Source organism: Anser brachyrhynchus (assembly GCF_964034855.1).
Source record: "Anser brachyrhynchus genome assembly, chromosome: 15".
Lineage (NCBI taxonomy): Eukaryota > Metazoa > Chordata > Aves > Anseriformes > Anatidae > Anser > Anser brachyrhynchus.
In genome coordinates, this window is record NC_137733.1 from 15,269,524 (window position 1) to 15,296,771 (window position 27,248).

At 60.3% G+C, this 27,248-nt stretch overlaps 3 protein-coding genes across 8 annotated transcripts; 1 reads left to right on the top strand and 2 right to left on the bottom strand.

Annotated features, from left to right (window-relative positions):
* Positions 1-36: 36 nt before the first annotated feature.
* On the bottom strand, positions 37-9,989 carry FLII (FLII actin remodeling protein). The gene is made up of 30 exons (XM_080556044.1): positions 9,831-9,989; positions 8,338-8,448; positions 7,466-7,537; positions 7,260-7,340; positions 6,916-7,001; positions 6,606-6,767; positions 6,400-6,503; positions 6,137-6,312; positions 5,888-6,045; positions 5,687-5,771; positions 5,360-5,507; positions 5,110-5,243; positions 4,819-5,031; positions 4,542-4,721; positions 4,387-4,469; positions 4,222-4,296; positions 3,881-3,964; positions 3,626-3,797; positions 3,448-3,552; positions 3,002-3,193; positions 2,725-2,913; positions 2,488-2,627; positions 2,156-2,384; positions 1,782-1,936; positions 1,618-1,678; positions 1,392-1,520; positions 1,183-1,289; positions 883-988; positions 703-768; positions 37-531 (listed from the first exon to the last, which is right to left on the bottom strand). Exons 1-30 carry the CDS (start codon positions 9,891-9,893, stop codon positions 397-399), a joined length of 3,801 nt encoding a protein of 1,266 aa, XP_080412170.1. The 5' UTR covers positions 9,894-9,989; the 3' UTR covers positions 37-396.
* Positions 9,990-10,040: 51 nt separating this feature from the next.
* Positions 10,041-14,824, top strand: MIEF2 (mitochondrial elongation factor 2). Of its 2 annotated transcripts, XR_013939549.1 has the most exons (5): positions 10,041-10,184; positions 10,587-10,737; positions 11,378-11,555; positions 12,390-14,218; positions 14,448-14,824. XR_013939549.1 is itself a non-coding variant. In XM_080556064.1 (4 exons), the coding sequence occupies exons 2-4, from the start codon at positions 10,594-10,596 to the stop codon at positions 13,442-13,444; spliced, it is 1,377 nt and encodes a 458-aa protein (XP_080412190.1). In that variant the 5' UTR covers positions 10,041-10,184; positions 10,587-10,593; the 3' UTR covers positions 13,445-14,824. The 2 variants fall into 2 exon arrangements, 1 of the variants encoding a protein (XP_080412190.1); XM_080556064.1 differs by having other exon boundaries at positions 12,390-14,824.
* A 1,019-nt stretch (positions 14,825-15,843) lies between these two features.
* Positions 15,844-27,191, bottom strand: TOP3A (DNA topoisomerase III alpha). Of its 5 annotated transcripts, none has more exons than XM_080556048.1 (20): positions 27,080-27,191; positions 26,353-26,604; positions 25,193-25,252; positions 24,745-24,818; positions 24,362-24,437; positions 23,715-23,823; positions 23,265-23,408; positions 22,547-22,717; positions 22,221-22,321; positions 22,017-22,091; positions 21,815-21,897; positions 21,491-21,698; positions 21,133-21,318; positions 20,536-20,665; positions 20,011-20,124; positions 19,765-19,930; positions 19,212-19,355; positions 18,845-18,967; positions 17,822-18,555; positions 15,844-16,747 (listed from the first exon to the last, which is right to left on the bottom strand). In XM_080556048.1, the coding sequence occupies exons 2-20, from the start codon at positions 26,536-26,538 to the stop codon at positions 16,569-16,571; spliced, it is 3,063 nt and encodes a 1,020-aa protein (XP_080412174.1). In that variant the 5' UTR covers positions 26,539-26,604; positions 27,080-27,191; the 3' UTR covers positions 15,844-16,568. The 5 variants fall into 5 exon arrangements, with proteins under 5 accessions (XP_080412174.1, XP_080412175.1, XP_080412177.1 ...); XM_080556049.1 differs by having other exon boundaries at positions 26,353-26,601; positions 27,080-27,180; XM_080556051.1 differs by lacking the exons at positions 26,353-26,604; positions 27,080-27,191 and adding an exon at positions 25,661-26,341.
* Between the last annotated feature and the right edge of the window lie 57 nt (positions 27,192-27,248).

A 27,248-nucleotide genomic window follows, 5' to 3' on the forward strand; every position in this document is an offset into this window, starting at 1 on the left:
AGGAAGGAGAGGGGCGCAGTGAGAGCCTGGCACAGCTCGCGGTGACAAGTGCAGCCTTTATTGATAAGATACCGAGGGGCTGCCCCCCCCCCCCCTTGATGCCGGGGGGGGTGGCACCCCATCTCCGCAGGACAACAAAAAGGTGGGGGGGAGCCCCTCGCTGTCTCCCCCCCACCTCCCAGTGCTCTTCAGCAAAGCTAAAACGGGGTCCCCCACGTGCGGGGAGCTCGGCGCCGCCTTGGGGCAGCAGCAGCCCCAGGCACGGGGGGGGACGGGGACCCAGGGAGGACAGGGACAGCCCCGTGCTCCCCCCCTGGCCCCGGCTCGGGGCTGAAGCATACCCAGCGGTCAGGCTTTGGGGGTGGGGGGGGGGGCAGCCCGGGGTGCCCCCAGCCCTTAGGCGGGCGGCTTGCGGAAGCCGCTCCAGGCGTGGAAGCAGCGGGTGAAGGGCCAGGGCTCGTTGCCTTTCCGCACCAGCCGCAGCTTGCGGGGCCGCGCGGGGTCCTTGGCGCGCATGTGCTGGATGTAGACCTGGGGCAGAGCACAGCACCCGCTGTCCCTGCGGTCCCCGGGGGGGTGGTCCCTGGCCCCTGTGGGGCAGGATCAGACCCGGATGGGGATGGGGATGGACCCCCCCCCCCCCCCCCGAGGGGCGACGGAGGCGTGCCCGAATCCTGCCTCCGAACGGCACCCGGGCCCTACCTGGCAGGCTTTGAGGCTCAGCTTGATCTCCACCTGGCTGGTCTGGGTGCCCACCCACATGTAGACCTGCGGAAGGGCGCGCAGCCGGGCTCAGGATCTGGCCCCCCCCCCCCCCCCGGTTACGGGGTGTCCCCCCGGTTGCGGGGTGTCCCCGTGGGGGGAAGGGGGACCCCGGCTCACCTCCTGCCCGTTGTCCAGCAGCATGATGTCGTCGTCGGCCAGGTCGTCCTGGCAGAAGTCGGAGCACTTCTCGGACACGGCGAAATAGCCCTTCTCGTTGGAGCACCTGCGGGAGAGCCCCGGGGGAGCCCGAGGCTGTTAGCGCCGATGGAGAAGGAATTTCGGCCAGAGGAGGCCCAGGGACGGACACGGCTGGGGAAGGGGCTTGGCCCCAAAAACCCCACAGAGAAGGTTATCGCAATGAGGATGGGGACAGGCAGCAACCTGAGCAGCCCCCCCCGCCTCGGGACCAGGACCCACCTGAAGAGCCGGGAGTGCTTCATGTATTCGGCATCTTCATCGTAGGGCTTCTGGCTCCCGATGCCCACCCAGAAGAAGTTTTCGGGCTCCTCTCCCTCGTTGATCACCTGCAGGCGGAGGGGCAGGGGCAGTGCTGAGCTCCGCCAGCCCTCGCTGCCCCCAGGTAAGTTGGTGCTGAGCCCCCCCCCAAACCCCCCCAAGCCCCTCACCTGCTTGCTGTAGGAGTCGTCGAACATTTGGTTCATGATGTCCTCGGCCAGCTTGGCCTCGTCGGGGTCGGCTGCGCGGCCCACCCAGGTGTAGACGATGCCCTGGTTGTCCGTGCTCTCAAAGGGGACCTGGGGGGAGCGGGGCAGGCTCAGGGCTGCCCAGAGAGGGGACAAGGGACCGAGCACCCCCCCCGCCACGGGGGGAGGACTGGGCCTCGAGCTGTACCTTGAGGATGAAGCAGAACTCGGAGTTGAGCAGCCCGGCGTCCGTGTTGATCTGGATGCACCTGGACAAGGAGCCCATGAGGGGGGGGGCTGTGCCTGCCCTCACATCCCCAGGCAGCACCCACGGGTGCCACCCGGGCTGCAGCACCCCGCGGGGAGGCTGACCTGGTGCAGAGGGCCCCGCCGTTGGTGCGGATGTGGTAGAGGCTGGGCTGCGGCGGGCTGGCCTTCTCCTTCCTCTTGCCCCGGTGGATGACGAACCTCCGCTTGAAGTGCGAGAGGAACTTGGGGTTCTCCTGCTGCTGCGTCATGCGCACCACCTGCACGGGGAGGGGGGGGCAGCAAGGCTGTGGGGTTACCCCCCCCCCCAAAAACCACCCCAATGCCTGGCTGCAGGGGGAGGCCGTGGGGCTGGGGGGGCTGCTGGCACCACCGCGCTGCCCCCCCGTCTCCACTCTGCCCGGGGGGACAGAGGGAAGTGGGGAGCAGCGAGGCCAAGCAGGAGACCCCCCGTGTGTCCCTCCCAGGACAGGGCCCACCTCCAGCTTGCCGGGGAAGAGGCTCTCGAACTTCTTCTGCAGGCTGAAGGTGAAGGTGAGCCAGCCCATGTTGGAGGCCTCGCGGCCCTGCCAGAAGTAGACGATGCACTGGAAGTCTTCCTCGGGCTGCTTCTCCTCGTCCTCCTCCTCGCCCTCCTCGTCCCCTTTGCCGTCGCTCTTCTTCTTCTTCTCCTCCTCCTCCTCCTCGTACTCCACCGGCACCCAGTACCTGAGGGCAAGGACAGGGGGTGGCGGGGGGGGGGTCTGGGCAGGGACATGGGGGGGATTTGGGGGCTCCGGCAGCCCCTGGGAGGGGACAAGCCGGGCGTCACCTGCAGAGGAAGACGTAGCAGTCGTGGGTGTGGAAGTGGCCGAACTCCTCCTCGGGCAGGCGCGCGAATTTCTTGCCCTCCAGCACGAAGCCCTCCATGCCGTCCAGGTCCTCGTTCCACTCCTCCATCAGCTGCTCCGCCTGCGGCCCCCAAGAGCTCGGTCAGCCCCCCCCGGCCCTGCTGCTGCTGCTGGGGGACGTTTGGGGAGGGGGGACAGGGGGCAGCCCCCGGCCCTACCTCGCTCAGGGGCATGGGGGGCTGGCGGGGCAGGAAGAGCGCTGTGAGGTCGGCCTTCATCTGGTCCTTCTTCTCGGCGTCCTTGCGGACCTTGCCGGCGAGGCCGCCGTCCTGCAGCACCGTCTCGGCGTTGCGGGTGTAGTCCACGCGCAGGACGTCGTCCCAGTTCTTGAACTTGGACTTGAACACCTAAACCGGGGGGCGTAGGGTGAGGGAAGGGGAGCAGCCCCTTCCCTGGCATCCTCCCCCCCTCCCCCCAAGGCTCCGTGCCCCCCACCTGGCACTCGGTGCCCTCCAGGTTGCGGGTGACCATGGCGTGCTTGGGCCGGTGCAGCATGCCGCACAGCTCCTGGCTCAGCTTCAGCGCCGCCGCCCGCACCAGCCGCGACGACTTCCTCCCGATCCAGATGAAGACGTCGGACCAGCAGTCCAGGATGTACACGTTCTTGGTGTCCAGCAGGCTCTGCAGCTGCGGGCCCCGTGGGGAAGAGGTCAGCATCCCCATTTGTTTTTTTTTAATTTCTGGCTCAAAAACTCCCCACCCGCTCCCAAAAGCCAACAGGGCAGAGCAGAGCACCCGGCACCGGGGTCCCGCTGCCTCAACCTGCCTCTGCCGCTATGGGGCCGTGCCCCAGAGCACGGCTGGAGGCAGAGCGGGGGGGGGTGCGAAACCAGTCTCACTGGTCAGACTGGGAGAGCCTCCCCACCCTGTCCTAGTCCTACCAGGCGCATCTCCGGCAGCAGGTCGGCCTTCAGCCTCTTCTTGTGCTCCACCGACAGCTTGTAGTTGATCTGGGGCAGCTCCAGGTAGCCCAGCCCCAGGCCCACCTGCAAGGGGGAAGGGGCACGGGTGAGGGCGGCTGCGTCACAACCACCGGCCCCGTGGACGGTGGCACCTCACCTTGTACAGCTTGGGCTTGTGGGGCTGGAAGTCGTCGGGGACGCAGGGCCGGATCTCCTCGGGCTGCCCCCCCAGCACCTCCCAGAATTCGGGGCTCTCCTGGCCCTGGGTGAGCAGCGTGATCTCCGCCTTGCCCTTGCGCTCGTTCTTGTTGATCTTCTCGGCGAAGAGCCTGCGGCAGGGCCGGGTGAGGCGGCAGGATGGGGTGAGGTGGTGGGCTCCCCCCTGCACCCCCGGGACCCCAACCAGCCCTACCTGGCCTTGGTGGTGCTGCTGAGCGTGGCCCGGCTCCCCCGCCACACAAAGAGGTCGAGGCCGTGGTCCAGGAGGAACACAAAGCTGGAGGGCGCACAAAACCAGGTCAGGAGGCAGTGGGGTGTCCCAACGCCTTCCCCACCCTGGGGGTCCTCGCGGGGCCAGGGACTGTGGCTGGCGGGGCTGCCAAGTGGGGTTTGGACCCACATCCTTGCAGAAAGGCGCAGGCACTGCCAATTTCCACCCCAAAACTGCAGCCACGAGGCCTCGGCCGGACCCTGCTCCCTTCCTCCCTGCCCCTCCACGGGGACCCCGCGTCTCCTCGCCCTTTCCCTGCTCACCGGGGGTCCAGCGACGTCCCTTTCAGCGCCACCGGCTCCAGCTTGACGTTCTTCTTCCCGTAGACGCGGTACAGCCTCGAGGAGAGGCGGCCACGGTGAGACGGGGCCGCTGCCAGCCCCCTGCGCCCCCCACCCGCCCGCCCTCCCGCCCGTCCCCAGCGCTACCTGGTGACGTACTGCGTGTCCTCCACCGTGAAGAAGCCGCTGGCCGTGCCGCCCTCGATGTAGGAGATGTCGTTGTCGAAGACCTAGGAGAAAGGAGGCGGTGAGGGTGTGGGAGGCGGAGGGCTGGAGGCTGCGGAGCCCAGGGCTGGCCCCACCTGCAGGAACTCGTCGCTCTCGTCGCCCATCTCCTCCCGGATGCTGCGGCACTCGGCCCCCAGGTAGTTGCGCAGGTTGACGGCGTGGATGGCGGAGCAGGCCTTCTTGTCCAGCGTGGCCTCCTGCCCGATCCAGTAGTAGATCTCCCAGTTGAGGGAGCCGTTCTCATCCAGGAAGGTCTGCGGAGGGACGGGGGGGGGGGCGGGGGGGTGCGATGGGTTGGCCGCGGGCACAGGCTGGGGACGCGGGGGCCCCTCCTCGGTCCTCCCCGGGTACCTTGAGCACGATGTAGCAGTCGGCCTCGTAGAACTTGCCGTGGAAAGCCTCGTCCACCAGCGTGGGCACGAAGTTCTCGATCTGCCAGACGCAGAGGCCGGGCAGCTGCCCCACGTCCTCGCTGAAGAACTCCGAGTAGTCCAGCTGGGGCTTCTCCAGGCCCTGGTCCCAGCGGCGCGTCTTCAGGTCCGGCGCCTTCGCCTCCCCGCTCTCCTGCGGGGACGGGGACGGGTCACCACGCTGCCGGGCACCCCGGGGAGGGACTGGGACCCCTCTCGTCCCGCACCCTACCTCTATCTTCTTGTTCTTCTCCTGCGCCACGTCCGACATCCCCTTCAGCACCTGCTTGGCTTGGTCGTCCTGGGCGGAGTCCTTGCGCCGCCGCAGCCGCATCTTGCGGGCCAGGGGGTCCTTGGTGCCGCTCCCTGGGGACAGGGAACGGGATGAGAGGCAGCCGGGACCCCCCCAATGCCTGGTGTGGGGCAGGTTGTGGGGTGAGGCTGCTTCCCCAGGGGTTTTCCTCCCTCCCTGCCCCGCTTGCCTGCGGCGGCGGCCGCGACGGTGGCTGGGGAGGCGCCGGCCAGGCGCAGCTGGTTCTGCAGGGAGAAGTCGATGTTGTACCACTCCGCTGCCCGGTCCGCCGGCTTCGGGGGCATCACCAGGTTGGGGTTCTCGCGCACGTCCAGGACCTGCCGAGAAGGTGGAAGAAGAGCTCGGTGCTCTGAAGCACGGGGAGGTGGCGGCGGGTAAAAGGAGTCCCGAATCCGCCAGGTGCCTGGGCTGAGCCATGCGCTGCTGGCCCCAAAACGCCGTGCCCTCCTGTCACCCCATCCCGCCCCCCGGGAGACGCAGGGCTGTGGGGTCTCACCTCCACGTCCGTCAGGAAGTGGATGGCCTCCGGCAGCGTCACCAGGCGGTTCTTGTTCAGCACCAGCTTCCTCAGCTTCGTGCACCTGCGGGACACGGGGATGCTGAGCCCGGGGCACGTCCCTCAGGACCCTCCGTCACCGCGCAGCCCCCGACGCAGGCGCTGTGTCCCCCCCTGGGGATGGCCGGGGGCCGTCCCCACCTGCAGAGGCTCTCGGGGATGAGCTCCAGGTTGTTGTTGGCCGCCATGAACTCCTCCAGGCTGGCGAGCTTGCCGATGCCCGAGGGGATCCCGTCGAAGTCGAGCTTGTTGGAATTCAGGTAGAGCTTCTTCAGCTTGGTCAGCTTGCAGATGGCAGACTGGGGGAGGAGGAGGCAGCGGGGTGAGGGACGGGGACACGAAGAAGGGACGGGGACACGAAGAAGGGACGGGGACAGGGACAGCACGCACGGGCAGGGAGGTGAGCTGGTTGCGGGACAGGTTGAGGGTCTCCAGCTGGGCCCACTGGTCGATGCAGAGGGACAGCTCTGTGATCTGGTTGCTGCTCAGGTTGAGGCGCCGCAGGCTGCCCAGGGTGTAGAGGCACTCGGGGACGCGGCTCAGGTCGTTGCAGGACAGGTCCACGTCTGAGGGGGGAGACAAAAAGGGGCTGAGACCCCCGGCAGGATCCCCGCAGGAGCCAGCAGAGCCCCGAGGAGGGCACCCAACCCCACCTGCCAGGTTGGCCAGGCCCTCGAGGCTGGTGGGCAGGTTGCTCTGCGTGCGCTGCGTGTTCCTCAGGTGCAGGGTCTGCAGGGCCGTCAGCGCCGGGAGCTGCCTGCGGGACACGGGGGGACACGGGGTAGGGATGGCATCAGGGCAGGGCCCAGCACGGCCCTCGAATTTTGGGATCCAGCCCAAAAAAAAAACGGGGCCGTACCGGAGCTGCGCGTGCAGGAGCGGGTTGTCGTTGAGGATGAGGGTCTGGAGGTGCACCAGGCGGCGCATCTGCGGCGGGAGGCTCTCCAGCTTGTTGTTGCTCAGGTCGAGGTAGAGCAGGTCCGTTAGGTTGATGAAGAGCTGGTTGGGGATGGCCTCGATGCTGCGGGGACACGGGGACGTTCGGGGTGGCCCCGGGACCTGGCACCGGCCCCGGATCCGACCCGCGGAGGGAGACGCGGAGCAAGGGGGGTGAGGGATGGAGGCGGCTGTGGGGAGGCGGCTTTTTGGGGAGCCCGGCCCAGCCCCACCTGTTGTGGCCGAGGTTGAGGACCAGCATGTTCTTGGCGTTCTCCAGCTCGCGGGGGCACTCCGTCAGCTGGTTGTAGCTCAGGTCCTGGGGGAGCAAAGCCGGCGTCACGCTCCGTGCTGGGGTGGGTCCCCCCCGTCCCACTGCCCGTCCCACTGCCCGTCCCACTGCCACCACCCAGCCCCAGGACACGGAGCGTCCTGGGGACCACGCTACGGCTGCTCTTCAGCCCCGCTGTGGTCCCCAAAGGGCACGAGGGGCTGTTGAGGGGTGGGAGCAGGACCGGGAGCCGCTGTCTGCAGGGGTCAGCCCCGGGGAAGGGCAGCGCGGGGGCTCTGCACCTACCAGCACCGAGAGGTCATCCAGCTGGAAGATGTCATCGGGGACGCCCGAGTTCTTCAGGCTGTTGGCACGAGCCACGATGGCCTTGGAAGGGGAGAGAGGCGTTGCTGCAGCCACCCGACGTCCCCAGCAGGGCTGGGGCTGGGTTCTGTGCGCCCCCAGCGCCGGGGGCTGGCTGGGAGGTGCCTGGGGACGCCGGGGACACTTACCCGCAGGCAGGGCAGGCCGGAGAGCTCGCCGTGGAGCGTGGTGAGGTTGTTGTGGCTCACGGACAGATGCTCCTGCAGGGAGCCGGGGGGAGCAGGGGCTCAGCTCAGCCCCGACCCTCACGGGGCTCCCCGCACCCCTCTGACGGAGAGAGCCCGGCCCTGCTGCGGGGAGGGCGAACGCGCCCCGGCGGGCTTGGGGCGCTCACCTGCAGCCCCCCCAAAAACAGACCCCGATTCCTGGACACACTTTTCGCAGGGCAGATATAGAAAGGGGCAGACAAACGGGCAGCGACAAGGCAGGAGGAGGACCCCAGGGAGCCTTTGCTTCCCCCCCGAGCATCGCAAACCCGGGCACTCCCAGCGCGGCGCCGAGGGCTCGGGGCCGTGTTTAAGGCACCGTCCTCGGCTGGCGCCGACCCAGCGGTGGCCGTGACGTGCTGCGGGGCACCGCCAAGGCAAAGCTCAGCCACGAGCCCCACCAAGGGCCTGCTCACGCCGAAAACTCGAGCCGCCCAAAAAACAAAGCCCGGCAGCTGCTGCCTACTGCTGCTTTTTTTTTTTTTTTCCTCCTCCTCCTTTGCTAGAGGATATAAGGGCGAAAAACCTTCATCCTCCCCATAAGGCTTCCCCCTTCCCTTCTGTTAAAGGGCAGAGGAGCTGAGCGTGGTTTCTGGTCTGGTTTGCTACGAAACCGAGGCGAAACCCCGTACGGCTCTGCCTCAGCCCCGCTCCCAACAGCTCCCGCATCCGATTTCAGGTACACGCCGCGGCTCAGCCCTATTATTAGACGCCGGCGCACCCCGGCATGAGGCTGGCAGGCGGCAGGTCCCTGGCACCGCGGGGGCGGCGAGCCCCGGCCCCCGGCCCCTCACCAGCTTCTGGAGGGCGGCGAGCTCCTCGGGCAGGTAGCAGAGCCCCGTGCGGTTCAGCTTCAGCCAGCGCAGGCTGCTCATCGCCTTCACGTGCTCCGGGAAGTAGCCGCCCTGCGGGGAGCGGGAGGGTGAGAGAGGGGTCGGGGTGGGGACCCCGCTTTGGCTACGGGGCGGTGGGGGGAAGGTCCCCGCTATGGGACCTGGGGGCTGGGATCAACCAGCCCTGTGGGATCGGAATCTGATGGGCCAGGATTGCCCAGCCCTACGGGATTGGGATCTGGGGGATGTGATTGCCCAGCCCTATGGGATCGCCCAGTCCTATGGGATTGGGACCTGGGGGCTGCAATCACCCAGTCCTATGGGATCGGGATCTGGTGGGCCAGGATTGCCCAGCCCTATGGGATTTGGGAGCCAGGATCACCCAGCCCTATGGGATTGGGATCTGGGGGCTGTGATCACCCAGCCCTTTGGGATTTGGACCTTGGGGGCTGAGATCATCCAGTCCTACGAGATGAGGACCCGGGGGCTGAGATCACCCAGCCCTATGGGATCAGGACCCAGGGGATGTGATCACCCAGCCCAATAGGGATCGGGACCTGGTGGGCTGAGATCACCCAGCCCTATGGGATGGCGACGTGGGGGCTGTGATTGCCCAGCCCTATGGGACCTAGGGGCCGGTATCACCCAGCCCTATGCGATCGGGACCTGGGGCCGGGATCACCCAACCCTATGGGATCACCCAATCCTATGGGATTGGGACCTGGGGACCAGGATCACCCACCCCTATGGGATCAGGACCTGGGATCTCCCAGCCCTATGGGATCAGTCCCTGGAACTGGGATCACCCATCCCTATGGGGTCACCCAGCCCTATGGGATCAGGACCCAGGACTGGGATCGCCCTTTCCTATGGGGTCACCCAGCCCTATGGGATCAGGACCCGGGACTGGGATCGCCCTTTCCTATGGGGTCACCCAGCCCTATGGGATCGGTCCCCGGAACCGGGATCGCCCATCCCTATGGGGTCACCCAGCCCCATGGGATCGGGACCCAGGACCTCCCAGCCCTATGGGATCGGTCCCCGGGACTGGGATCGCCCACCCCTATGGGATCGCCCAGCCCCATGGGATCGGTCCCCGGGACTGGGATCGCCCACCCCTATGGGATCGCCCAGCCCCATGGGATCGGCACCCGGACCCGGTATCTCCCAGCCCTCCAGGCCCTGCTCCCGCCGCCCCTCCGGGCCCCACCCTCTGCAGCCCGTCCCCGCCGGGCCCTTCCGTGCCCCCCACACCCACACCCGACCCCCCCCCACCCCCCCCAGCACCGACCCCTCGGGGCCGGCACCGGGGGGACCCCTCCCGGGCACCCCCGGGGCCCCTCCCGGCGGCTGCGGGGCCTGGCGGGCCGGGCCGGGCGGGGCGCTGCGGGTCGGCCCCGGGGGGCACCGAGCGGGGCCGGGGCCGTGGCTCCCCCCCCCCGCCGCCCCCGCACCTTGAAGTCGTTCCCGCTGAGGTCGACGCCGCGCACGAAGGGCAGCACCCCGGTGGCCGCCATGGCGGCGCTGGGCGGGCGGGCGGGCGCTAGGACCCGGGGGCGGCCGCTCGCCCCTCCGCTCCCCTGGGGTGCCGCCTCCGGGCGGTGACGTACGGAAAGGGGCGGGGTCTCGGCGGAGCCTCGCTGCTATTGGCTGCGCCGAGGCGCGCCGGGTACTGCGGGCGCGCCGGCGCGCCTCGCTGCGATTGGCTGCGCCGAGGCCCGCCGGGTACTGCGGGCGCGCCGGCGCGCCGCCGCGCGCCGCTCTGCGGGGTTACGGGGGGTTACCGGGGGGTTACCGGGGGCTGCGCGGTGAGTGCGGGGGGGGGGGGGGGGGACAGGGCGCCGGCACGGCTCGGCCCGGTTGGGGGGAGGTGCCCCCGGGGTGCCCCCCGCCCAGCCGCCCTCCCCCCCCTTGGCAGCCCTATGAGCGGGGGTCTCCCCGGCCCAGCCCTTCCCGGGGGTCCCGGTGCAGCTCCCCCCCCCCCCCCAACGTCCCCAGCCCCGCTGTCCCCTCCCCTGGTTGCGCAGCGGCCGGGCGAGGACGCGGGAGCCGCACCCGGGGTGACCCTTGGTCGGGCCCAGCGCCTCGGTGGCCCGGTCGGCCTCCCCTGAGGCTCGGCTGGTGGCCTCCCCCCCACCCCCACCCCACCCCCGGAGGCTGCCCCCCGGTGCCGGCTGACGGCGCTCCGTTGTCCTCCTTCCCCTCCTCAGGGCGACCATGGAGTTCACGCACAAGCGGGGCAAGCGGCAGGACGACAGCGGGCTGGGCAGCGTCCTCGACGTGCTGCTGGCCAACGCCAGGCTGGTGCTGGGCGTCAGCGGCGCGGCCGTGCTCGCCATCGCCACGCTGGCCGTCAAACGGGTGAGGCTGGCGGCGGCCTTGGGGTTGGGGCTACCGGGGCTGCCCGGCTCCCTGGCCGCGGCACGCGGAAACGGGCTGCGGGGCTGCTCCCTCAGTGTGTCCTCTTTGCAATCTCGTTTGGGGGGTTCGGGGGGCTGTGTCCCTTCCAGAAAGGTGTCTGAGGCCTGGTTCCCGTTTGGATACCTGAATGTTTTCCCTTTAAAAATCTGTAGGTAGCTAACGTGCGTCTGTCTGGCTTCATAACTTAATTGTTTGGGCAAGCAGGAGCCCTGCACGCAGCTGTGCTTACCCACGTGTGTATTAGAGGGGCAGTTGTCCTCTAGTTTGGGATGTAACTGCTAAGACATGGTGCTGAGAGGACAGCTTGCCGTGCTGGTTTTCCTTGCGGAACGTCCCCTTGCTCATCCGGTGGTGGCAGCCTTCTGCAGAGGGGGCTGGTGGTCGTGGGGCTTTCCCTCCCTGGGTCTGTGTGAGCAGCCCCAGCTCACGTGGGTGCCACGGCCAGAACAACAAGCCTTTGGGGGACTGCGGCTCCTCGCCTGCAGCAGGGATGGGAGAGCCCCTGCTGCATTCCCTCTGGGTGAGGTGTGGGATTTTTTTGGACCTCGCACGCATCCCCTCCTTTTGTCTCTCCCTCCAGCTGATAGACCGAGCCACGAGCCCTCGCGATGAAGGCGATCCCAAAGCCGAGCAGAAGACCCTGGAGGAGAGCTGGCAGGACTTGGCCTTGATCAAAGCGACGCAGAAACCTCCCAAGAGGCAGAGAAGGGAGGACCTCAGCGAGCCCCTGCTCTCTCCGGCTCCACCGCCAGCACCAGGTGATGCTCGCGGCGAGCGCGCGGTCGGGGCGCCGGGCTGCACGGGTGAAGATCACCTTGATGTGCTGGGGCAGGCTGCGCCTGTGCTCCCGGCTGCCTGGGAGCACCGCGTTATTTTTAGCTCTGTGGTCGGAAAGCTGACCCGATTGTGCCTTCCTCCGTGGGAGGCTCCCGAGCCGCAGCCCCTTTTTTGGCAGTGCCCGCGCTCTTCGCAGCCCGGGCGGCTCAGCCAGCCCGTCGCGGAGGAGGCCGCTTTGGCTTTGTTTCCCGTTGAACAATGCTTGGTTTTTGGGTCAGCTCTGTCCAGGGAGGAAGGTGTGCTCGTGAATTGTTGTGGACGAAGGCTGACTTAGCCGGCTGGCTCCGACGGCGGTGTTTTTCTGAGTGGGAAGGCGGCCCGGCTTGGTGCGGGGCAGGTCCTGAGGCACCGCGCCCCGAGCAGGATCGTTGGCAGCACCGAAGCGATCCGGCAGGCACCGGGGCAGGGCTGGGTCTGCCCGAGCGTGGCAGGGGCAAGCGGTGGGGCTGAGACTCGCGGGGGGCCCTCGCACTTCGTCCCTGGCCTGGCCGCTGCTGCTTAGCCTGGGTTGCCCACCTCTAGCACCTCTGGGCGCTGCTGGGTTTTGGGGTTAGTGTGAGCCCCACGTCGCCTGAAAGGCGCTGTTAATGTCAGAGCGCTGCGTGGTGCCCCTCTCGGCAAGGTCAGCGTCACCTCTGAAGGTTGAGGGCTGAACTTTGAGCTCATGCCTTCACCGTGGCTGTGGCAGGAGACGCTGGTGCAGCTGATCTGCCCAGAGCCGTGACTTCTTCCTTGGTCCCATCCCCTTTTTGCAGAGCCCAGGGTCTGCCCAGCGCCTCCGGAGCCTCCTCAGGTCGAATCCAGCCCCCCGCGCTGCCTCACGCTGCAGGAGAAGCTCCTCTTGCGCTTCAGCAGCCACCTGGCCGTGCAGGAGGCGCAAGCGGCGTTTGGCTGGCAGCTGGCCCGCCGCATCTGCGCCGAGCTGCAGAACTTCCTGAGGAACAAGTGCCCGGAGCTGCCCTTCGGCAGCCTCTTCCTCAGCGGTCCCCTGCTCGACGGCCTCGGGGTTCTCGCTGCTGACCACGTCCACTTCATGCTGCCCGTGGTCCTCGACGCCACGCACTGGAGCCTCATCCCAGGGGAGGACACCGTGGTGAGAAACCCCCGGTACTGGATGATCAAGAGGAGGGATCTGGAGTATTTCCCTCGCGGGTGCAGCCCCTGGGACAAGTTCCTCGTGGGTCGGTACCTCTCCTCCAACGCGCTCAACGAGACCCTGCACAAGATGCTGGTGGCCTCCATCAACTGGCCTGCCATCGGCAGCCTCCTGGGGAGCCTCATCCACCCGGTCGTGGCCTCGCGGGAGCTGAGGCTGGAGGTGAAACACGAGCAGGTGGAGCTGAGCGTCGCCCTCTTCCCCGTGGTGGAGATGGACGGCAAGGTTCTGCTGGCCGCTCCCCCCGAGGGACTGGTGGAAAACCTCTGGCTGGAGAGCTTCGGCAGGGCGGAGGTCTCGAAGGTGAGGGAGCTGGATGCTGGCGACGCCGGGGCCAGGCAGCGCTGCCTCCGGCTCCTGAACGGCGTCTGCGGGAGCCACCCCGCCCTGCGCAAACTGAGCGGCAGCCCCTTGGCGCACGTCGTCCTGCACCTCAGCGCCGCCGGTTCGGACTGGGCAGAGGGCAGCCTCGCTGCCCGGTTCCAGCAGGTGCTGGAGGAGCTGGTCGGCTACCTGGAGCGAGGCGCCCTGCCTTCCTATTTCAACCGCAAAGTCAACCTCTTCGGCGAGCTGCTGGAGGAGGAGGTCGAAGAGATGGGCTTCCTGCTCTACAGGGCCGTAGCGGAGCCGGAGCTCCTGCTGGTGGAGGAATGAGCGGCGCGTGGGGAGCCCCCCGACGTCGGGCGTGCCCCGTCTGCCTGCTGCTCCCTGCCGTGGGTTGTGATGCTTCTAGTTGACTAGTCGGTAAGAGGCCAAGTTCTTGCACTTTACGAACAAAAGCATTTCTTCTTCTGAATAAAATGTGCCTGAGAAGAGGTGGGTGGCGGTGTAAGGAGCCTCTTGCTGGGAGGCTCTGCCTACCCAGGTCAAACCCAGCCCGTGCCTGGAGTACCTAAAGGCGAGTCCCCGCTGCTGGGAGCCAGCACGGAGCAAGTTTGGCCTCTGGTTCCCGGTGAACTGCTGTCTGTCCCAGCCTGCCAGGCTCCCCTCGTGCTCTGAAACTGAGACCTGAGCGGGGCCGAGCTTCCCCTGCCTCCTGGGGCAGCCCCTTTCCCTTGCGAGGGAGCTGGAGGGGCACGGTCCCATGCTGCTGCTGCAAACCTCACGGTTTGGGGTGTCCTGGGTGCTGTGTGGGTCCTTCTGCCAGCACCCAACTTGTTCTCACAGTGCCATGCTGCTGGGCTGGGGTGGGAGCCTCATCCCTCGCCAGCTCTGCAGGCCGGGATGTTGCCAACCCAAAATAAAGCCCAAGCGATGCCCATGCGGCTCTCCGGGCGCTGCGAGGCGTTGCTGTAGCGAATGTGACTGCAGGGTTAGTCTTTGGAAACCCTTTCGGCTGCCAGATGGGCAAGCTCAGCCCTACCTGGCCGTTCTGCCCGAAGGAGGGGCTCTGGGCCCCTTTCCTGGAGCCGTTGTGGGGTTGGAAGGGTGGTGGCGGAGGAGCTGCGGCCTCCTGGGGGCACGGGCTCCTGGGTGGGGGCTGCGGCGTGGCACTGCCAGCGTCCGTGCGGGTACAGGCTGCTCTTAACAAGCCTCGGCGTCCCCTCCAGCCTGTTGAGCGGCCTTTCCATGCATGTATTGCTGCTGTCTTGAGGTCCTGTTCTCCTGGAGCCTCGTGGCGGGGGGCAGGAAGGGACAGGAACGATGCTTGGAGCAGAGTGCTTGCAAGAACCGCAGTGGTTCGTGCTGCTTTTTATTATGATCTGTTTTGTTTGAGTGTTTTGTTCTTTTTTTTTTCCCCCTTGGAGGGGCTGCTAGTGGGCTTCGGCTCCGGCTGCAGTCCAGGTGTGAAGGAATGCACTCTTGTGTTTAACGGGAAGAGCTATGCTGGTTTTGCACACTGCTGGAGATGGAAAAATCCTATGGCCTTCAACGTGAGCGCCTGTTGTGGTTTAGTTTTCTTTAGTTATCTCGTTTATGGAAGGGGGGAAAAAAATAACAATCTGCCTTTCCTCTCGGTCTGAAGATTAATCTGTTCCTCCGAACCACTTCCCAAGTGTTAGCGGTAAGAATAAACCTGCGCTGCGTACACTGGTCCTCGCCTCGGCTCTGTTTTGTCTCCTCTCCCGTGATAAGGGCTGCGGCTGTCCTGGAGCAGCCGGTGCTCCCGCGGGGTGCTGGGCTGCGGTGCGAGCTGGCCGGCGCTGAGCTCGCGGCCGTTCACCCAGCGGCTCTCACAGCTCCGCTGCCTGAGCACCAACTGGGGCTTAAACCAGTAAAGCTGGTAACAGCCAGCGCCATCAGCAACGCTGAACCTGCTGCCTGCCTGCTCTGCAGACGCTTCCTGCTCTGCTGCCCTTCGGAGGCTGCTGCCAGCTCAGCGACTGCATCACAGAGCCTCGTAATCCTGTTATTTTCGCCACTGGGCCTGTATTTTTAGGCTACAGCTGCTAAGAGGGGGAGCAAGGGGTACGGGAAAACGCAACGTGAATTCTCCTGACCTTCCTCCGTAGCTGTAGGCCGACAGCAAGGAGCTGTGGCAGGGTTAGAAGCTCTTTTTTTTTTTTTTTTCTTGTGCTGACTCGAAGGCGAAGCTGTGCTGCTGTGACCACCCCTGCTCCGAGCTACCCTCTAAAAGTGCGCTGTGTCCCCTTAGCACTGACCCAGGGGAACTGCCCTGTGCTCAGGAGCAGCCCCAGAGGCCCCGGGGGAACAGCCGAGCGCTGCCCTCTGGCAGAAGAGAGCAAGGGAGGTGTGTGGAACGACTCGCTTTGAAGTAAAGAAAGCCCAAACAGAGGGAGGAGGCAGGCGGGCTTTCTCAGGGAGCTCAGACTAAACTAAGCGCAGGAAAAAAGGAGCTCCCTCCAGCTTCAGCCCGTTGTCTCTCTTTCCCCGGACAGCAGCGCTACAACAGATGCAGCTAGGGAGGTAAAACTGCTTGCCCTACCCCGCTGCAGCTCCCTGATTTAAAAAAAAAAGCTGCAGGGAGTTTCTGCCAAGAAAGCTGCTGCATTGTTCCGCTGAGTGAATGGAAAGAACAAGACTTGGGTGGATGCTTTTACAGGAACAGCGTAACTAGTGTAAGCTGGAAGGAACAGTAAGTTGCCACCGTATCAAACTTTAAAAATTAAATAATCTTTTAATACAAAGTTATTACCGTAACAAAAATTAACTTCCATTAGCTAGCAGCATCGCGCTGGCACGCCTCGAGGTTTGAGGAAGGATGCAGCTTCCAATTCAGGAGCAGCCTCAAGCAAAGGCTCTCCCTGAGCACTGCAGCTGAGCTTCCCCTTCAGGGCGGGCACCGGCTCCATCATCTCTGCACCTGGCAATCCTTCACAGACGGACAGCCAAGGTAGGAGGCGTACGGGGCTGTGACAAAACGAGGGGAAGGGTGCTCAGGGAGCTCCCACCCTGAAGGGCAACTGAAAATAAAATTCCACACTGTGGAAAGCCGGGAACTGAGGAGAGTTGAGCAGCCCTGGGGCTTGTCCCAGTGGCTCCAACCCAGCTCCTCATGCAGGAACGCCGTGTAGATGTGACCACTGCCGCGGCGGGGGCTGCCAGTGGACGAGACCCACTGCGGTTTTCTCTGCAGACTCGCAGTTTCCAAACGCTTTTGCGTCTTCCAGTCGGCTCAGCGGAAGAGCAGCCGAAAACCAAAGGGTAACGCAAGCGGTGGAGCCGCTTCTCGGAGCTGGTTGAACCCTTGCTGCCCGGGCCCACTGAGCGGTGAGGGTATCCCCGGCAGGAGCAGGCTGCCACCAGCCCCTCCAGAAAGCACTCGCAGGCTCCTTTCCGTAGCAGCTCCCAGCCCCTCAGGGGATGCCACCCAGGCTCAGTGGCTGTGAGGGCAAGTTTTCTTCGTGTGGCCAGGCTGGTGGCAAATGCTACAGGTCCGTGGTTTCTTGGCCGTGCCTCCTGAGGAGAGGTTGCTTGGTCTCTTCGTTTTACTTCCCAGCTCCCTTGAGTGCCCGCTGCTCCCAAAGTGGTTCCACGAAGCATCTCCAGAAGCCCCTACAAAGGAACGACTTGGATTTAAACACCTCTGAAAATATACAGAGGTGAAAAACAGGCGATAGGTTCAAAATGGCAGGAGATCAAGGCTTTTACTAGCCCAGCCACTCAAATTAGTCCTGAAACTGCGCTTGCTTCAGATTTGTCTGAGCATTTGCATGTTATCCCTTTGTCCTGCAGCATTAGAGAAATGTGTGAACAGAACAGGGGAAACTGAGCTTTCTGGTTGCGTGCTCTGGGCTACAGCCAAAGCAGAAACAACAAAACATGCCAGAATAAGACTTGGTTTTGAAGTAGCTCTGAAAATTTGGTTCTGCCCCTCCAGGGCCAAATGTCTAAGGAGGAGGCCAGCGTTGAGGAGCGCTCTCACACCGCGCCTCCACCTCTGTACTTTGCTTACAGTCCCTTTGTGTCAATGCTTTTTCTGTCTTTCACATCCTTTTTTTTTCCTTTGTGATTTTTGTTTTTTAGTGGGTATTTGCTTTCAGCACCTCTCCCCTGCAGCCACGCTCAGCGTCAAAGCTTCGGCCAGGCTTGGCCTTTCACTGCGCCCCTAACCTAGGGCAGAGGGAGCCACCACAGCTTCCCTGACGTGACAGAACGGGGCTTAAGATCGCCAAACGCGGTGCCACTGCTTCAACTCTGTATCAAGTCAGGAACAGCTCTCCCAAAACCAAACGCTAAGCTCTAGGACGGACAAATTCTGTCCCAGACAGACTGCTGGGAAGCCTGCTGGGCTTCATCCAGGGACACACGGACAGGCAGACGCGCAAGCTTGCTGCGTGTAGAAGCAAAGCATCCTGTTGCTGCTGAGAGCTCAGTGGATCTGTGTTACGAGGACGCATCCTGCTGGCATTCGCACAAAGGTAAGCCTGACTCGGTTGTTACAAGCAACATTTAAAGCGCTGCAACGCTGCTGACAGACGTCCCAAGACAAACCTGAAGCCTGCCAAATGTAAGAGTTCCTACAAAAGCTGTGCAGTGACAGCATTATGGATGTACGAGCAACGTCTGCTCGGTTTAGCTTTAAGAACAGCCTCCAAGCCTTGTCTCTCACCCCAGGCCCGGCCTTACCTGGTGCCGCGTTTTCATCAGCCCACTGGAAGAAGCCGCACTGCTGCTCTCTGGGTTTTGAGCACGTGTGGAACTGCCGCCCCTTGTTAGGGCCGTCCTTTTGGACGGTGCGCGTGACAGCTGGCTGCTCGCAATTGCAGACGGTGCCACCTCCTGAGCCGGAGTTGTTGCTTCCAAAGAGCTCTGGGCCTCTCCCTCCTCCTCCTGGTCTCTGAAAGCCTGCTCGGCCCCTTCCCCCAAAGGGCTGGGGCGGTGCAGAGCCCCACGGGGCTGCGTTGCTCCTGTCCTCTGACTGCTCGTTAGCCCAGAGGAAAAAATTGCAGGTATTGGCGTTGCATTTGTAAAACTGCCTGCCTTGATTGGGACCCTCTTTGCGCACAGTTAACAGCGTGGCTTCGTTCCCGCAGTTGCACACCACTGCGTTGTTCCCGTTGTCTGGAGCAGCTGCGGGAGCAGGCCTGTGTGCTCTCGGTGTACTCAAGGAGAGGAGATGTCCCGCCGCCGGGTTCGTGGTCCCCCTCGCCTGCCTGCTGTCGCTGCTTGCCCTGCTGAAGGAGTTGTTGGCCTGCAAGTGGTTAGCTTGCTGGCTGGCTGACCGCGCAGGCTGCGACGACCTGTGTAAGTACTTCAGGTCCAAGAGCTCTCTCAGCATCTCATCGCAGCCGCCGATGCAGCCAACAAACTCCAGGGGCATCATGGGTGGAACGCTGCCTCTCTTGAACTTAAACTTCAGTCTAAAAGGAAAGGAAGAATACAAACCCATCAGTTCATACAGCTTCTCATCAACAGACCTCGATTTGGACTTGTGGTTTGTTTTTTTTTTAGTTCTGCTGTACTGACGCTGTCTACCTCTTTCCCTCCACCTTCTTTCCATCCCCAACCCACAGGAGTGCTGCTCCCGCTTTCCAAGATTGGAACAGAAAATGGTTGCCCAGCCTAGCCCACGGAAGTCTCTGGCTCTGGTGACAAACCCGTAACGTCTGAGGGGTTACATCTCATGAAGGGATACCTGGTGTGACCTACCTGTGAACAGGATGGGGTCTACACTCAGCACAGATGCTCTCGTCCTTGGCCACGTCCAGCACAAAATCGGGAAACCAGACTGCAGTTTTACAAGCTGGATAGCCCGTGCAGCTGAGATAGAACCTGCCATGGGACAAAGGCAGCAAATGAAGAAGAGGTAATGTCAAGACAGGCAGTGATATGTTCTTCTCTCTTCTCAGCTCTCAGAAGCTGTCCAAACAACGTTTGGTTTTAACTTGAGAAAGAGGTTCAGCTGAGTCCACGCGGCTTACGTAGCTGGTGGAGTTCCCGCATGCTGCAGAGGGAAGGTAAATGAACACTCAGAAAGCAGCCTTGTGTGTCTGAAATGATAGAGAAGGTCACCAACCCGCCGTTCCTCTTGGTCTTCAGGACCATGTCGTTGTTGCACTGTGGGCATTTCCGAATGGGAACTGGCATTGCTGGGTAGACTTCCTCTTGCTCAGCAATTTCTGTGGCTTCTCCAAAATACTGAGCCAGGGCCTGGTCCAGCCTGTAGGGAAACAAGCAGAGCGTCCTGTCCCCTCTGCAAAAAGCAGTCAGGCAGTGAATTGCTGCCTGCTGCCCTCAGCACGGCCCCTCTGAGCTTCTCCCTGAGCATGATGATTCAGCACCGTGCCTCTAGATGTGGGTGTGCCACGGAAGAGGTCAGTGCACTCTGACATCTCCTCCAGCCAGCTCTGCGTTTAACGTGAAGAGTTTAAACCACGGTGAGCAGCTGGCAGCAGCCCATGACAGCATGCCACACTGAGCTGCCCCATCCCACGCAGATGCCTGCGTGCACTGGGCAGAGCTCCGAGAAGACAATGTGACAGGACCCCACTCCAGGCTGAGCCGCGGATGACAAGCCAGCACCTCTCAGAATGGCAAAGCAAGCGGAAGAGGGTGAAGATAAAACTCACTTGTTGGCTCTGGCCACGGCCTCAACGAAGACTTGTTTGTACTTTTGGACCTGCTGCTGCAGCACTACAGATTTGTCTTTCTTCCCCTCACAGATCAGTTTCAGATCAGCCTCCAGCTCAGCTCGAAGGTCGGGCTTGGACATCTCGTAGCCCATGGAATCATAGCCTGAGGAGCACATTGCAGGGTAAGTGAAAGAAATGAATAAATAAGGAACCTGCCCTCCTCCTGACAAGCGCTGCCCGTACCTTCAACCAGCCCCATGCCCAGGTGGCCCGGGAGGAATCTCTGATCTGCTGTGAGGCCCACGTACATCCGTGTCTTGATTGTCTCAATGTGCTCTGCGTGAGTGGCATCAGTCCCTGAAAGCAGACAGGTTGTTAGTCAGATCAGGTGCCGAGAAGAGACTTCCCCTGTGCCTGCTGCAGAGCGCAAGATGCTGAAGGGAGGGGGGACAGAACGTATAGCCAGGAGCAGCACTGGCCTCACATTCTGTTGGCACTGAGGCCACCAAGGTGCAAACATGCCCTTGACCCTAACCTGCACATCCCCCTCGGTATTGGAGACGCTCTGCAGACTCCTTAGGATCCCTGGAATTTGCCCACAGGTCTCTACTACCCCTGTGTTCTATATATATTTAAGTAACTTCTTATCTGAAGTGACACGTAGAGAATTCCCTGCTCTGAGGCTGGGACAGAACTGGTACCAGGTAAGCTGAGAAGCCTATGAACAAAGCTCTGCCACGAGCGAAAGGCCACGCTGCCGATACTGACCAATGCCATGTTTCTCCATGAGCGCAATGAGATCCGCTTCTGAGAGGAGCAATGGAGGGCTGGTTTCCCCATCCACCATCTCCACTGTAGTGGGCTGAAAGCGAGACCCTTTCTGATACAGTGGGATAACCTGAAGGGAAGGAGAATCTCTTTGAAACTGCCTTGCTGGACCATTCACTGAAGAGACAAAATGTCGTGCTAACTGCAGGCCAGTGCAGTAACACAACAGCACCCTGTTCTGGAGGAGATCAAGGCTCGGGGTGCTCAGGATTTGCCAGTAACGAGCTGCCAGAGAGACCACGGAATGGCAATTGCAGCTCCTCTGGGTGAGTAATCTTCCCAAGGTGGAAGCAGCCCTGTACGGTCTCTGCAGTGTCAGAAGGGGGAGAATCTAGCCAAGGCTGGCAGAATAACGTGGCACAGGTCTTCAGCAGAGATGGCTCTAAGTGAAACAGCCACTGGGGCTGGAATTGTTCCAGGATGTTCTGTACAGGGGCCTGAAGCTGGCTGGGAAGTTCTCACAACAGTACAACCCACGTCCAGTTTTAAACTGCAGGTACTCTAGCCTCTCCCACCTATGATTTTCAAGGGCGTTACCTTGTCACTCCACTTCTCATAAGGATAGACTTCCAGATAATTTCGGGCCAGGATCATTAGTCCTTGAGCAACGAATCGCTCATTAGCAATGTCAATCTCCACAGTTGTTTCCTGTCCCTTGGCGTCTTGAGAGCAGCAAGCCAGAAAATGGCGCACGATGAATTCATACAGTCTCTGCTCGTTGCCCTAATATCAAAGAGAAAATGAGGGTCAGGCTCTCCTCCAGTGTTAGCAAGGTGTCAAGAAATATTAATGAGATCTCAGGTGAGGATACTGCACTAATGACCGTACTGTTAAGAGCTCCATCTTTATTCTCCAAGCAGTACCAACCAGCCAGTTATACCTTTATGAAACTCACCTGCAGGTTAGCAGTGTATTTGGTGGGGTGAATGGGTGGGTGAGCCTGATCTGTTTTGGTTCCGCTCCGAGGAGTTGGCCCACCCTGATCCAAAATCCTCTGCGCAAACGCCCCCCAGTTTGGGTCCTGTGTTTGCTGTTGCACTAAGGCGGAGAGGTTCAGCTCCTTGGGGAAAATGTTGGTCTCTGTTCGGGGATAGCTGATAAGCCTTAAGAAAGACAGAAGAACACGTTAAGAGGTGCTCCAGGATGCTTCCCATTTTGGTCTAAAGGTCATCTATTTTTAAAATAATTAAGTTTACCAAGACAAATCTTGCTTTCTTACCCTTGAGTATAGAGTTTTTCTGCTATTCTCATGGTTTCCTTTGCATTTATTTTCAGTTTGCGGGAAGCCAATTTCTCAAGTTCCTGTGTTGGGAGGAGCCAGGAAAAAAAAACCACGTATTTGTGCATAATTCTGAGTGGTGAGTAAAACATCTGCTCAAAGCTTCTTTCACATCAGCCTTTTCAGCACAGTTCAAACATACCACGGTGTCCAGGGGCAGGGGCCTCCATTTGCTCTTTGGCTTGCTCCCAACTTCAACAACAGTCGCTACAGGATCCTAAATGCAGAATAAGCAAAATCTCCTTGAAGAGTTCACACAGGCTGTTCTTTAAACATCTTGAGCAAGAAGGATGTGGGAAACGTTTAGCTGGTGCTAGATCACACGACTGTTTGCAAGCTTTCCTACCTCCATACACATGTGGTAAAGGACCAGGCACGCTGTATGATTAAAGAGCCGGTTCCTCTTCCAGTTGAAGACCACATTGCCGTCTTCGTGTTCATGTGTCACTGTTTTGAAAACCAGATCAGAGTGATAGAGTAGTAACGTAGCTAAAAGACAGGGGCAAAAGGGCAACGCTACTGGTAAACCTTCATAGTTCTGCGTAATGATCATGGCAAAGGAAGAGGGAATCACCTCTGCAGCAATCGTTTGTTGGTTGCCTGACACTTTTCCTTCTCAAAGACATTAAACCCTTTAAGACAGGGTTCAGTTCTCATTTTCCTCCAGCATACCTTTGATTTTATAGAAGGCTTCAGGAACAAAGGCCTGGATGGCTTTAAAGCGTTCCACTACAAACCCCAGGGTTGGGAACTGGCAACTACCATAGCTGATCAGCTGGTCTGCTAAAATATCAGGGAAGATCTTCCGGAGCCTCAGCGTCTGGAATCTGGTGAAAGCAGCGCCTGAGAAAACAAAACGGACACTAGAACTGAATATAACATTGGAGGATAATTGCAGTGCTACAGAGGGCTCTTTTAATAGTCTGAGTATTAATTTTACCCCAATTTTAATATTAAAAGTTGCAGAATCCTTTCAGTGCTGCATGAGCTATTAACGTAGTGTTTGCTTCAAATAGTATGTTGTTTACAGTGAAACAGGAGATGTTTTTAGTTGGTTCTGATCTAACAATCAGAACTACAGAGGGCATTTTTGTCTTGTGCCGGAGGTACAGTAACAGATGATTTTTAAGTACCCCTTGCCGAGTTTTAACATTGTGAATTCCATGTGGCTCAATGAGAAGCGAGGAAGAGGCTGATAGCCAGCTATCTAATTTTTACAGCAATCTAAGAGTTCAAGAGCGTAGAGAAAATAAGCTTGACATTGATGACAGAGCCAGAGCTGACCGTCCCCTGCCTACCCACCCTGCCCTTGCTCATGTGCTTTTAAAGAGGTGTAAGCAGCAGCTCAGGCCTAGCAGTCAGCTCTCATCCCCAAAGCACGTTTACGTACCTATCCTGAGGTCCAGCTCCTGCCTGACATCAACAGCATCACTAGTTTTTTGATCCGGTTGGGTGAGATTCTCACAGGCGGTTCTGACAGCATGAAGCGTAATCTCTGAAAAGCGGGCTCGGAAAACCTGGAGGTTTGGCTTTACTATAAGACAAAAAAAAAAAAAAAAATCAAAGTGACACAAACACCAATGGAAAGGATAAGCTAATAAACAGCTGTCCTAAAAAGAGCATGCTGTCAACCTATTCTGTGTCTTTCCACGGGAGGAAAGTATTTCTTGTGTAGCAAAGCCAAATATCTATCAGAATTACAGCCAGTGGATTTGACCTGCACACAGCAAGGCTGATCATTGAGTAAGAATGACATCTCTGGTACTAGATCCGAGCAGTGATACCTGTTAAATCAGCATTTTAATGGAAAGCAGAGTGGTGCAACAGATGCTCTACACACCAGCTTTGCAAACATGAATGATCTCAAAGCCGATGTTCTCTCCTTCTCGGTCACAGTCCGTCCAGATCACCAGAGCTTGGCACTGCTGGACTTCTCGTTCGAGGGTTCTCTGAGACCAGAAAACAAGACAGAATGAGAGGCGCCAGGCCGCTGGCTTTGTCATTTCATTTCAGAATGACTCACTAAGTGAACACGGAATGCAACATGTATCCATAGAGATGGATTGGTGCAATAACATTTTGTAATGGTCTCTCTCATGAGATTAGGCGGCTTTCAAAAGAAACGACTCATTTACTTATATCTAATTCTTTGTTTAAAAAAAAACAAAACACAGCTTGGATTGGATTGTACCACGGTCTGTTTTCTGAAAACGACATTTTTTGTAAAATTGAGTTGCAATTACCAATGCCACCTTGTTGGAAAGAGCATTTCTACTCTTTACAAAGTAGCCATTCGTTTTCTGCTCTGATTTTACACTAGCAGGAGACTTCCACGGTACAGAAGAACAACACAGCAGTCCTAGAAAATCCAGGAGGAATTTGCCAAACTCCAGAAACTTTTCAGTTAAGGACAAAGGTACAATCCTCCCTCTGTCTGAGACAGTATCTGATCTTTGAGTTTCAAGGAAACTGTTAACAAGAACATACCTTAATATCCACGTAATTTTCGGGACAATATTTCTCTATTTCAGCATCAAAAAGAGCTAGAGGGTTGCAGCTATGCCTGGCAAACAGAGGATAAACAGCACGTAAGAAACTAAAACATATTGTGAGACATTAACTGGTGCTCTCACGTGAGGAAATGCTGTTCAGGTACTGGAATTAATGTGTTATACTATGGGCCTTAACTTAGGAATCTGTGTGAAACGCCAAGTTTACTCAAAAGCAGCAGAACCAAAATGCAGTCAGAGACGAGCGGAAATCTGGAAGGCAGCCCTAAACGTGCAGCTTCTCTTATTTCACGCACAGAGAACAAAAGGGAGGGAAGTTGGATAGAACACCTCACTTCCCTGGATAAGTTAAGTACAAACCATTTGCGAAAGGGCAGCTTGAAATCGTGAGCCAGCAAGTGTCCCGAGACGGATGTCATCACCATGGTGACGGTCTGCAAGAGACGGGGCAAGGTAATTAGTGCCCATCGTTTGCTGGAAGCTCCCCAGAGCCCTGCGACCTGACACGGTTCTCACAGCTCGATACCTCCCTCCTGCTTCTTCTAACAGGCTCCTTCCCCCATAGGCATCTAAAGCTACCTCCTTGTCTTCTTTTTTTTTTTTGTAGGAAGCTCCCAATTCTAAATCCCACTTTTGACAGGTGGGAAAAACAGAAGGATGGAAAGTTGAAAGAAAGCCAAGAAAAGAAAATCTGACTTCTTGTTTTTGCCAAAACTGGATGAGCGTTTCATAACTTCAGACTTTTTTTTTTCTATAATTAGCATTTTGCACTTCTCTAATCCAGCAGCGGAATGAAAGAGAGCTCTACCTGGCCAAACATCTGGTAGTCGTATTCGTAGATCTTGTTGAACTTGGAAAGCCCCTCTCTCTGGAAGGAAAAGGAAAGTCGCTAAGTTTCTGGCTCCTAACAGAAGCCAAACAAACCCGTTCCATCTCGCTTTATCTTCTCTTTTACGGCAGGGCACAGGAATACGGGGCAGGTGACAATCAGGTACTGCAGCTAAAACACCGAGGCAAGGGAGGTTGGATGGAAGTTGCCCCTTTCATTTAGAGCCGTGGGAATGGCGTTCCCACTGTACCAGTATTTTAAAACACACCCGGAGGCAGTGCCAGGCTTATCACTGGTACGGAGCAGATGTGGGTTGACCAGTTATTGTCCCCGCTCCCGACAAACAACCGTCCTGCTCCAAAAGATCATCAGTGCCAGCTCTGGGTCCCTTCCACCTAACCGACATTTGCGGAAGTTTCTAGATCGGGTGTTTTAATCTTTTCCTACAGAAGCATGGCAACGTCTTCCTTGACTGAGACTGTCGGGGCTCTGGTTCTCAAGAACATCTTGCAATCAGACCTCAGTTCGGTCTAGAAGCAGCTTCTAGTTCCTTGGCTTGGAAATTCCAAGTAATTATGCAAGCTGTTAAAGGTCACAAAACAAAGCAGCAGCTGACAGAGGGGATCTTTGAACTCCCCTTCTCCAAACCACAGACCATCTTTGCTTCATTATGTGAACTTCAGTACGCCCCTGATACTTGCTGACGCTGCAGAAGCGGCGCTTTCTGACCAGGAACAGATGGTTTCAGCTCCTGAAGGCTTCTACGTACACTGCAAAGCTGGGAACAACACAGGGAACCCCCACTGCTGAGCTCAATGCCTGGAGAAAGCTGCCTGGATGGAGAGCACAGCTGTGGAACTGAATCCCAGCAGGGCTTCAGGATCTGAAGGAAAATGGGTCCAAGACTCCCAGATCCATCTGGGCAAGTGGTGCTTGTCCACAAAAGAAAGAGTTCTCGTACCCTCGTGTGGACAGAAAGGGCCACAGACCCCATGTCAAGCTTTGCATAAGACACACAAAAGAGACCAGGAGCTGCATGGCCACTGAGCGGGGGCTCTGCTGAGCTGACTGCCTGTAGCCGGCTCCGCCGGACCCGTGGGCACACGAGGAAGAGGCAAGGAGACGCAGCGTGTTCCTACCCGCCGCATCCTGCTGTTGGAGAGCAGATCTGCGATTCCCCGGGCGGCATCGTTCTTCTCAGCCACGCACAGGACCTTCCGGATCCTCTGCAGTGCCGCATCCTCCGCCGCCCGCGAGAAGAAGCGCCAGGGCTGGGGCAGCATCCTGACCCCCCGGCTAGCAAAAAGCCACGCGGGGAGGCTCATCGCGGGCAGCGGCGACGGGTCCCATGGCACCGCGGCACGCGTCCTCGCTGGGGGGGCCAGTCCCTGCTGGGGAGACGGCCTGCGTTAGGAACACGAGCACCGCCTGGGTACCACAGAACGGCTCGGGGTGGAAGGGACCTCACAGATCGCCCAGTCCCAAGCCCCTGCCGTGGGCAGGGCCCCCTGCCCCCAGCCCCGTCCAGCCTGGCCTCTGGCACTTCTAGGGACGGGAAACCCGCGGCTCCTGTGCCAGTGCCCCGCCGCCCTCAGAACGCAGGATTTCTGTCCCGTACCTACCCGAGATCTCCCCTGCTGTAGTTTAAACCCCCCCATCCCATCCCCCTGCCCCTGACACAGAGCCCCTGACACAGAGCCCCTCCCCAGCCCTCCCCCACCCCCCGGCAGGCCGCTGGGGGCTCCCCCGGCGCCTCCCCGTCCCCAGGCCCAGCAGCCCGGCCCCCAGCCCCGTCACGGCCACCCCCGACCCCGCTCCGGCCGCTCCCGGTGCCGGGGAAGGGCCCCGGCCCCCCTCGGGCCTCACCCGCGGCCGGGCCCCCTCAGCCGCAGCCCGCGTTCCCGCTCTCCTCCCGTCGCAAAAAGCGGCGCGCTTTGCCGCAGCGTTACGTCCTGCCGGAAAGCGCCGCGGCGCGGGGGTGGACTACAACTCCGATTGCTTTGCGCTGCGGAGGGGACTACAACCCCCATGGTGC